Source organism: Solanum pennellii, chromosome 9 (assembly GCF_001406875.1).
Source record: "Solanum pennellii chromosome 9, SPENNV200".
Lineage (NCBI taxonomy): Eukaryota > Viridiplantae > Streptophyta > Magnoliopsida > Solanales > Solanaceae > Solanum > Solanum pennellii.
In genome coordinates this window covers 79,154,006-79,165,846 of record NC_028645.1, presented here as the reverse complement: position 1 = coordinate 79,165,846, position 11,841 = coordinate 79,154,006, and the positions used below count along the sequence as shown (strand labels likewise).

The 11,841-nt window shown below is 26.4% G+C and overlaps 1 protein-coding gene across 1 annotated transcript; it reads left to right on the top strand.

Annotated features, from left to right (window-relative positions):
- The first annotated feature begins 3,143 nt into the window (after positions 1-3,143).
- Positions 3,144-6,827, top strand: LOC107029763 (phosphatidylinositol/phosphatidylcholine transfer protein SFH4). The gene is made up of 7 exons (XM_015231210.2): positions 3,144-3,425; positions 3,633-3,750; positions 3,997-4,085; positions 4,212-4,258; positions 4,630-4,718; positions 5,459-5,592; positions 5,914-6,827. Exons 1-7 carry the CDS (start codon positions 3,321-3,323, stop codon positions 6,601-6,603), a joined length of 1,272 nt encoding a protein of 423 aa, XP_015086696.1. The 5' UTR covers positions 3,144-3,320; the 3' UTR covers positions 6,604-6,827.
- Positions 6,828-11,841: the final 5,014 nt, after the last annotated feature.

Below are 11,841 nucleotides of genomic sequence, written 5' to 3'. Positions count from 1 at the left end.
GAGGATTCGATGCTTTTATTCTAAAAGTTGTATACAAGTTCTATTTAAGATAATAGGGTGAGAAAGGGTAATATATATATATATATTATTTAGGACAAGTACAAGAAATTGTATTTTAAAAATATTCATCAATATATTTAAGAAAGAGTCAATCATAGCCCAGCAAAGTTCTTAACAAAAATATTTTTTATTTTAAATAAGTTTTGGCAATATACATATACATATATATATAATGCATAATCGATGTATTAAGTGTATACACACTAATTATATACTGATTATACACTATCTATGGCCACAAAATGTGGACTAAAAATGTTAAGATTCCTTAATATAGACACTTGGTATTTGGTGCATGCAATTATAACAGAGAAAATAATGTAACTAGTCATTATCCAAAATAATAGCCAGTAAATATACATATTATATAGTATATACATCTCTTTAGATTAAAAAAATAGTATTCATTTAGTTTGCGAATATATTATGTTTTGAAAAAATTTAGCTCAGTTGATTGATTATCTCAACTCTTCGCCCTCCCCATTTGCCAAATCAAGACTCACAAAATTTATAAATACATAAATAAAAATTTCAAAGAGAGTACAAAAATTAGGACCTAAATTTAGAAATGAAAAAAGAATGTTGATGAAAGCTACTTCAACTTAAATTCAATTGTACTTCTCTTATTATTTATTAGGCCGTCGTATAAAGAATTTATTTGCCAACAAATGTGGGTATTTAATGCTTCTAGCTCTTCAATTAATATCAAGTTGCCAAAATTCATATTGTCGCAATAAATTAAAAAAGAAAAACTAAAGTGATTTAAAAGTATTTTTTTCCAATTTCTAAAAATAGTTATCTTGAAAAAGAAATACGGTTAATAATTTGATACGGATAGAGCACCGTATTCCCTCACCACAAATTCCTATGAAATCACAATACTTATTGCAAGATCATAGGTAGAGTGAATCAAGTTATTTTTCCTATATCAGTTTGTTTGATAGAGTATATCAGCAAAATAATATATGCACTATATTTATGTATTATTAGTCTTTTGTTTTGTATAATTTTTTAATCTAGGTATAACATTGTCTATTATGTATTGATGTGTATATTATTATTGTTGTGCGGAATTCGAGATAATACGAGAAAATATAAATGCGAAAAACAAGACAACAGATTTACGTGGTTCACCAATAAATTGGCTACGTCCACGGGAAGAGGGGGAGCAGTTTTATTATGGAGAGGCAAAAACAGAATACAGAATAGGGTTTGCCATAGCGTCTATATATAGACCCCCGTCCTTTCTGTTGTAACGGGTCCGATTCAAGGCATTCAACAATTATTAATACCATGAAGTTTCATGAATTAATAATATAAACGATTTTAACAGATGTATTATACGATTTCAACAAATGTATTATGATTGATAATGATATAACTAGTTCTCAAATCCATCTCATAACATTTTTGATTTCTCAATGCTAAAGACTGAGGATAATATTTTTTTTATAGAAGTTATGGAAGGCTTATTATTTCTCAATGCTAAAGACTGAGGATAATGTCCACTACATGATTTTAATATTTTTAAAAAATATAATTAAAAATACTTTAGTCATTTTAGCACTTATAAAGAAATTTATTTATGAATTTAATTTTAACGCTCAAAATTGTTTATCAATGCTACAATCACCTAACTCAAACAAGTTATTCATAAGCTATTAGTAATATTTTTATCTTGTTTTTTTTGTTTAAATTTGAACTATGCTTTTTTGTTCAAAAGCATTCAATGTAATAATTGTTTATCAATGCTACAATCACTTAACTTAAAAAGCTATTTATAAGCTATTGCTAATAAAAACTATGCTTGTTTTTCATAAATAAATAAATAATATCATTAATAAAGAATGAAATGATAATAATATATGAAATTAATAAGTTGTACCAAACAAACATGCTTGTTAATATTGTTGTCTAATGCAAAAACTCAATCGATGTTGTATAGGTTGAGTCAATACCCCAATTTTTGCCAAACATAACCGAAACTAAAATACTAAGTTTCAAACAAATTCAAGGGTAAAATGTCATTTTTAAATTCTGGGCAAATTTTGAAACGTTAAAATAGTTTCAACGATCACATTTTGAGTTGATCATGAAGAACTTTGAATCTATTTTTAAGATTTTATTTTCAAAGTTTCAATACAAAAATAACTAGACATTTTAAAAATTCTCTATTAATAAGTAATTTAAATATGAATAACGGTCATGTAGTATTATAATTTCTTAAATAGATTGATAAATAGGAGTAATAAATAGATAAATTGTGCCCAAAAAAAATTGCAAAAACTTATGCAGAAAAATACAAAGTTTCAAACAAATTCAAGGGTAAAATGATCATTTCTAAAGTTTAGGTCAAATTTCGAGACGTTAAAATAGTTTCAACGGTCATATTTTAAGTCAACCGTGAAGAACTCTGAATCTACTTTTAAGATTTCATTTTCAAAATTTCAATACAAAAATAATTAAATATTTGAAAATTCTCTATTAATAAGTAATTTAAATCTAAATAACGGTCACATTGTTTTATTAATTACGTGATAATCTTTAACAGAGACGAATTTACGTCTCAATACATCTAGTCAAACTAAACACATAAATTCTTTTTTCCTTCTTTATACGCCAATAAATTTTGTAAATTAAACGCAATTATGACTTTTATTCTGTTATAACGTCCGTTACTTCATATGTATTTTTAAAAAATAAAATTAAAAGTATTTTAATCATTTTAGGAAAGAAAAACAATAAAGTAATTTATTTATAAAAAAAAAAAATTAATTTCAATACTTAAATTTTTTTTTATCAATGCTACAATCACCTAACTCAAACAAGCTATTCATTCCCTATTGCTAATATTCTTGTTTTTTGTTTTCATTTGAATTGTGCTTATATATTCCATAAATAAATAAAATCATTAATAAATTATAATTAAATTTCTTTTAAAAAAATGAAATGGGCCGACGGTTTCCGTTAGGCCTCACTTTCAAGCCGTCATTGAAAACTGTTGACTATTTATTTAGCTTTTATTTAACGGCTTCCGTCACGCCTATATATACGGGCTCTCTCTATTTCTCTTTTATAATATTTCACTCTACTTATCTCTCTGTTTTTTTTTTTTTTGTATTCAAAAAAATGGTTGCGTAAAGAAGAAGACTAGAATCTGTGTCACAATAATTTTCTTATATTTTTTTCAGTGATTGATTGATCTTCTTCTATTACGAAACAGAAGTAGTAGTAGTGTTTAATTCGTCTTATTTTGAGAAATGGGAAAAAAAGAGCAAATCAACGACGAAAAACACAAAAACACAGAAAAAGTTCAATCCGTTCTTCAACTTCTCAAAAAACAAGCTCCTCTTTCTGTTAAACAGGTACACAATTTTGTTTTTCGATTTGTTGATTTCTCACAATAAAGCAATTTTGATGAGTTACTAATTATTACTTGAATGACCACAAAAGAATGCGGTGTAGCGAATGTTTCACTGGTGGGTCCTACATGGGGCGAATTTAAATTAGTCTGGCTTCGATACGATTAAAAAAAAATATGAATTATCATTGAAGTTTTTTTTGTTGAACAGGAGAAGTTGTGTAACAGCGATTGCGTAGAGAGATTTTTGAAAGTGAAAGGTGAAAATGTGAAGAAAGCAGCTAAGCATTTGAGGAATTGTCTTAACTGGAGAGATTCTTTAGGAATTGGTAATTATTATTTTTAGTTTTAATTATGAAGAAAATAAATTTGTCTTTCTCTTTTTGTTTTTTTATGAAGAAAAAAAGAAAACAGAGAATCTCTCTTGTTTTCATATTTAAAAAAAAAAAGTTTTGAATGATTTGAGTTTATTAAAGTACGTAAAATCTATATTATGATTAAAGTAAATTCATCCTAAAAAGAGTAAAAAAAAATATTATTTTCTTAATTTTTTTTTATGTTTAAAAATGTTGCAGATCATCTTATTGCTGATGAATTTTCTGCTGAGTTAGCTGAAGGGGTAGCTTATGTTTCTGGTCATGATGATGAATCTAGACCTGTTCTGGTAATTTTTACTTTTTTTTAATTAATTTTTTTAATTTCATTATTTCCTTTTCTAAAATTAAAATATTATAAACACTTTTTCTTTTGAGTTACTAATTGTTGATTTTCTTAATGATACAAATTATAGATTTTCCGGATCAAGCAAGATTACCAGAAATTTCACTCACAGAAATTGTAAGTACACGTTAAAGTACCATAACATTATTGTTACGATCTACTAAAATTTGACTTTTTGAGAGTTATAGTTCAATATTTTTTTGAATGTAATTGTCTTGATTTTAATTTTTATGAATACGATTAAATACTGTAACGTCATTGTTATGCTCTACTAAGATTTGACCATTTATAAGTGTACTTTACTCTTGTATATATAAACACGACAAAGTATTATAACCTTGTTGTTATGATTCATTAAGATTTAACTCTTAAAAGTTAAAAGATTCAATATTTTAAAATGTATGGTACGAATATAGTATATTATAGCGTTACTATTACGATCTATTGAGATTTAATCTGTTAAAATTAATTGTTATTTTTTTTTGTAGGTTTACTCGTTTGTTGGTGTTTACATTGGAGGTGGCAATTCAAACCATGGCCAAAAGTGTTGAACAATTTGTTATACTATTTGATGCCAGTAAGTCTTTTTTTCCTTTCCTGTAATGACAATATTATCATAATGAATTTGAAAAGAGAGGGTAGATTAGTAATTTGAAAAAGTATTTACTTGCATAACAAATCAGATACTCAGTTTTCTCTCTGTTATTAGGGAACTTCATTTAATGTACATTCTATTCTATATTCTGAGTTATTCCCAAGAAATATTAGACTGAAATGATTTCTCCGTTAATTATATTAAAAATAGATATTTATTTTTATTTATTTAGTTAAACCTAGATAAATAAAAATGGACAGAGGAACACTTTTTCTTATAAAATTTATACAAAAACCCCCTTTCAGATATTTTTAATTTCCAATGTCACGCCTAATCACTTTTAATTAAAGAGCAATTAATTAACTAATCAATATTTTGCCTGCTATACCCTCTACATTTTTAGGCAGGCAAGATTCTGAAATATTTTCGTGCTTTGCCTGGACTACCCTTGAGATGTAGCTTTCAAGATTAAGAAATGTAGGGGTATAAATTGTCATTTTCATATAGAAATACTCAATAATGTCATGCAAAAGTGCCCATAATTCTACTTTTTCTTACCTTGTCAGATTCCAGAACTCAAAAAAATTAAAAATCAAACATGGCATGCAGTTGAATTTGAAATTTTACTTTATTTCACTTTATTATTATTATTTTATTTAATATTTTAGGGGGGGTACATTTGACTAAAATTAAATCATTGGGGACTGTTTTGTATTTTGCAGGCTTTTTCAGGTCTGCTTCAGCATTTATGAATATCTTATTGGCTTCACTGAAAAATATTGCTGATTATTATCCTGGAAGACTTCACAAAGCTTTTGTTATTGATCCTCCTTCACTTTTCTCTTATCTTTGGAAGGTACTACTAACTATTTATTTTCTTCTATTCATTTCGTAAAAAACACGATAAATTTACTAAATATTTTAAAAAATAAATATTTTGAGATAAAATTAATAATTCAGTTAAGCTTGTAGTGAATATCATGTCATTAGTTAGATTTATCATGATTTATCGACTAGGTCATGAGTCTGGTTAGTTTTTTCCACCTAGTTTTAGTGTATTCGTTATATTTTGATTCATCTTATTTTTTCAAGGGGTTCATAATTGGACATTGAACTCTTTTCGTATGATGAGAGTTGCTGGTGTATTGTTAACTTAATATTTTTTCGATTTTTGTAGGGTGTGAAGACATTTGTTGATCTAGCACCATTGACCATGGTGGTATCATCACTTGACTTTGAAGAGTCTTTAGAGTTCAATGACTTCACTGCATATCCAAGAGCTGCATCACTTAGATTTAATCCTTCTTCAGTATCTTCAAATGGCAAAATTGGATCATGTTCTTCATCAAGATTCTCATTTACTGTCTCACATCATTTTGACTCTGTGAAGCCATGGTACTTGTCTTTAACTGACACCTCATCAGCTAAGGTGGGACCCACTACCAACATGGGCCCAGCCATCTCACCACTCAATGCTAGGTCCCACTCATTTGCATCACCCATTGACAGGACGCCACGTGGCAGCAACAACATGGGCCCCATGAAAAAAGGATTTTTCCCATCTACACCTTTGCCACAAAAGAGTAAAGATATGGTTGATCATTCAGAAATTCATCATCCTAGGGCTCATAGGCCATCTTTTTTTCAATCTCCAGCTATGTTCTTCAAGAGAGATGGTGGAAAGGGTCAGACTATTAGTCGCGTCGACAAGTGTCGCGAATCGTTTCAACCATTCTTGAAATTCTATCGAAGGCCGTACGATGAGATGATTTATAGGTCAAAGATGAGGCCACCTCTGGGCGGATTAATCTCAATCGTCTCACCACATATCAGGCGTCGACACATGTCTGCTTCTCAAAGGTTTTGATTAATCTATAATTAGTACATAGATATATTTCTTTACTATGATTATTGAACAAAAGGAGTTTGCTTGCTCCTCAACAAATAATAGATTAATTGTTTAATTATCAATGTTTCACAATACATTAGCCAATTGTGTTTGGCTAAAGTGAGATTATTAATTATTATTTTTTTTACTCTATGGTATGAAATGGAAAAATTAATAGACAACGTCCAATGTGGGATATGAAATATTGTGCAAAAATGTCTCATTTAGTGCTATGTGGTTTTTACTATTATTACTACTACATATGTCTCATTTAGTACACATTGCTATGTAAAAACAATGTGTGGAAACAAGACATCGTGGTCGAAACGATGAAACATCATATTGTAAAAAAATAAAAACATTTATGAGCTAATTAAATTTCCAAGAAAAACCAACTAAGTTCATTTCCAAAAACAATCATTTTTTAAAAAATTATTATGATAAGCACTTTTATTTTTTTATGTTTGTATTTTGAAGTGGGGGTACGGATCATGTAGAGACACTTGTGTTTGATAATATTACATTGTATATAATTAATATATATAATAAAATAAAGGACTTAAGTTTGAAAATCCTAATTTTAATTTGTAAGTTAGTCTTTGTATTAGTTAGTCGGTCAATTTCATTTTTTACTTTATTCTATGCTTTTTGAAATATTATATATTTAAATTGGTATCTTCAAATTTGGCAGTGCTCTGAGTAGGAATATGTGTCGTGGTGCTGTTGTAGCCTAAAGTCAAATGGGAACTTTAATATAGCTGACCATATTCCTAATTCTAAATTAAAAAAATAGTTATAATTAGTACAAACTCGATCGATTCGTTTTATATTAGTTGTTGGATTTATTTATATGACATTTAAAAAATTATAGATAAAAAAAATATCTTAATTAACTTAATCTTACCTTTCTTTTTTATTTAATCAATATAGTATTAATTTTAATAAATAATCGTGGAGCTAAGTAGGGATTTATCGGTTCGAATGAATCCATTAGCTTTTTCGTAGACAAGAAAATTAAAATAAATATATGTATATTAACATGTGAACACCCCTCCCCCCCCTCCCAAAAATTAAAAAAAAAATTGATTTCGAATCACCAAACTCCTAATCTTGGCTTTGTCTCTGATTAATTGTAATAGCGAAATGGAGAATAAGTTGATTAATTTTATCTTGTTTTTGTAAATTTATCGATAAAACTCTCTCGGTTCATTTTTGCTTGACTTGGCATTGTCCTTTAATTAGGAATAATAAATAAAATGACAATTTATTTTAAAAATGTATCGAAAAAAATTATAGTTACTAAAAAGGGTAAAATAGGAACTAGATGATATTTATATTTTAATTTTTCTATCTAGCAAATAAAATCGATATTTATATTTAGGATAGTGAACAAGTTAAAATGAATGGAAAAAGTAATATATTTTGAAATAGACATTTTTAATAACGTTGACAACTAATATATGATGAATAATATTTACTTCTTATAATTGTTTGTTTAATAATATCCAAGGACTTGTGGTATTTTATGGGAAACTAATTAACAAATACTGCACGAACACATATACGCATCTAAGCGAAAAAAAAGTTAATCATAATATACAATGTAAAGTATAAATAATATATACATATAATTTTTGTCCTTTATTTATTTGTCAACAAGTAATCAAAGTTTCTGCAATTTTTTAAATATTTTTTAAAAAATATCATTTATTTATTTAATAGTATAAATTTTTTTATATCTAGGGGTGTGAAATTAGGATGACGATTTTGATGCTATGTTTTTTTGTTTGAATTCACTTTATAAAAAATTTAGAGTTGGAATTTAGTTGATTGTGATTTATGAAATGTACAAAAAGGTGTATATTTGTACCGTACTGGTTATTGGTTTATTATTTGGATGTTTTTGCTTTATCACCTTGTATTTTAGTGTTTGTAATAATATTATAAATCTTTACTTTTTATGAATTTTCTTGAGACTTGAGAGAGTTACATATCAAAGAAGAAGTGATAGATGAATCAGTATGTGTCATAGTTACATATATTTCTATATATATAAATAATATATATAGTGAAATATGCTTCGTACTCATTTTTTTCTTGATTAGATTTATGCCCTATTCAATCGAGGACGATACAATAGAGCTAAATAATTGGACATTTTGGTCTCCCTCTTTTCGATCGTTAGGACATCGTATTTTCATGTTAATATTGAGTTAACTAAGGATAATAATTTAACCGTCATATTTTATATGGATAATGTGAGTTGGGTAAAAATTGGGTTTGACCTATATGTACCTGTACTTTTATTAAAATAGTATTATAATTATACTTTAGAATTTAATATCTGGATAGATTTTCAGTAATTTAACGATAAAATTTTATTAAATTAATATAGATGGAATCATGAAAAATTATTATTTTGTACAGGTATTATGTAATCGATAAATTAATATTTATTAATTTAAAAAGTGTTTTGAGATTAGGTGAAGATTAATTTTGATTACATCATGTCTTACTAATTTGTGTATCATATTTATTAAATTCACATAATAATAAATTAATTATACATAAAGTATAACGAATATGTCAAAATCAGTGTGTCATATTAATTAAATTATATATCATACTGATTGAATTCACATAAAAATAAATTAATTTTATATAAAGTACAATGCATATGCATGTGTATGATTTATTGTAAATTTTTTTAAAGATATCCATTGAAAAAATTAATGCTTTGGATGCTATAAATTTTGCAATGCCGGCTTGGACGACAAATGTTCAACAAGAGACAATAACAAATTATTTTTGACACTGCAAAATTCATCTGGGAGATGAAATCTTAGAGAATTTGAATGAATCCACTTATGAAAATGTTATTCATGAACTTTAGGTCATGATTAACGATCTTGATTATCGAAATAAAAAAAATGTCGATAACTTGTTAGATTAGCTCCAGAGATAAGAAGAAATTGTGGTTATCATCGGAAAAGAAAATGTTGACAATGAAGTTGAAAATGAAACATTATCTTTAAAACCAATTACGCGTAAGAGAGAACTTATAACATCTAAAACTCTTCATAATTTTACAGTGCAATTCAGAAAGACAACACCAGTATTTTTGGATGCAATAAAATAATTAGAGATGACCTTCGACTAGATTTAAATTTTAACAAAAAATAATAAAATCATATTTCAGTAAATTGTCTTAGAGATACTTTAAAGAATTATTAATTTACAATATTAACGGGACCATATATTTATATAGGAGTCTTCTGAAAATATATTATCTTATCAAAATAGGTGACTTTTTTCATTAACCCAAATCGAGATCAAAGAAAAATATTATCTTAAAGAGATTATTAATTTATCGAGTATTAATTTAGTGAGATTTTACTATAATATAAAAAATTTATGACGCATTAGGAAAAATCAATAGATAAACTAGAAAATTTCATCAATCATATACCAAATAAAAGATTTTGCTTTTATTATACTTCGCATAATGATATAATATGAATGTCTATAATCAGTACTCTATATAAATATCGTTAAAATTTTTAGTAATTTTAATTAACTCAATTATCACTAAAAACAATTTATAATAATAAATATTATTGATTAAAGAAAGAATTTATTATCGCTAAATGTTTCTAGGTAGAAGGATAGATTCTCTATTATGAAATAAAGGATTATTTATTTCAAACTTGCTTAGACTTTGCAAGTATACTATTTTGTCACTTAATTGGCAAATGTGGAAAATAATGTAAACAAAGTTCAACTAGTAGAGAAAAACATTATGTCTTAAGTTATCGTTTATTTGGACTCTTTTCACATTATTTAATATGACAACCTGGCTGAATTTGAATGTACTTGTCTAAATTATAATATGTCACACTCCACTCTTTATTTATTTATCCTCCAAATACACTAGTTAAATGTTTTCATTGAAGGGGATCCGTAGCGGGAAAGAGTTTGACGATCTAGTTACATATCACATAAGATGAGTATCCTCGATATTGTCTTGGAAATTATCAGTATATACGGTAGCGTAATGAACTCCATCTACATAAGTAAAAGCACTCAAGAATCACTGTGAAAATCATTTGATTCACGAAATAAAGATGAATAATTAGGACTTAGTTTGAAAATTTATAAATTCATATGTACGTTTGGTTGAAGGTATCCACGTCTCTTAAGAAACAATAAATAAAAAGATAACTCTAATTTATATATTGGAAAATGAATGAAAATATTTGATAGAAATGATGAAATAGATACAAAATAATAAAATATCACTTGATTTTTCAAACTAAATTAATAAAATTGAGTAACTATTTTTAATGTTTTGAACGAGTAAAAATAGGCGGAGGGGTATAATTAGTACTACCTTTGGGTAATGCAAAAACAATGTGTGGAAATAAGACATCGTGGTCGATACGATGAACATCACATATTGTAAGTTAAAAACATTTATGATCTAATCAAACTTCCAAGAAAACCAACTTACTTCATTTCCAAAATAAATCTTTTTCCTAAAATATTATTTTCATAATGTGTACTCTTTTTTTTAAAATAATAATAATGAGTACTCATTTATTATAATGATGATAATAATAATAAAATAAGGTCTGAAAATCTGTTTTCTTGTAAGTTAGTTCTTTGTAGTATTATTAGTTAGACAGTCAATTTCTTGTTGATTTTCTTTTTCCAAAGTACTTAGCTTTCTTCCATATTGCCTGTGCTTTGTGTCTTATTTTATGTCGTTGGCTGTTGTATTCAAAAGTCAAATATCAGTTTTTTTAACAAAAATTATTTTGTGTTCGATAGCGTATTAACATTTGATTATATTAAGCCTATTTAGAGAAATTCTTTTATTATATATTTTTAAATATTCAGAACTTAAAATTGAAACATATAATTAAAAAATAATAATCACATTCATTGCACAATATTCTTACATGATAAGCTAAGAGCTTCTTATAGTTGACTAAATAACTGACTCCATTCTTTATAAATAAATATTTCCTAGTATTCGAAATATTACATTGCATTGGTAAATTAAAATGTTGCAAATACTTATTCCACAAAAAAAATCATTTTTCTTTAAGTTTACTATTATCGGTCTAAATAGTGATATATTATAAGAGAAATACATTATTACTCAGAAATATACTCTTATATGATTAATAAGGCTAATATATATATATATATATA

Excerpts from the sequence above, each read along its gene's own strand:
- LOC107029763 (XM_015231210.2), top strand. The coding sequence starts at position 3,321 with ATGGGAAAAAAAGAGCAAATCAACGACGAAAAACACAAAAACACAGAA. Across the intron at positions 3,751-3,996 it reads GAGAGATTCTTTAGGAATTG|ATCATCTTATTGCTGATGAA; the intron begins GTAATTATTATT and ends AAAATGTTGCAG. Across the intron at positions 5,593-5,913 it reads TTTTCTCTTATCTTTGGAAG|GGTGTGAAGACATTTGTTGA; the intron begins GTACTACTAACT and ends CGATTTTTGTAG.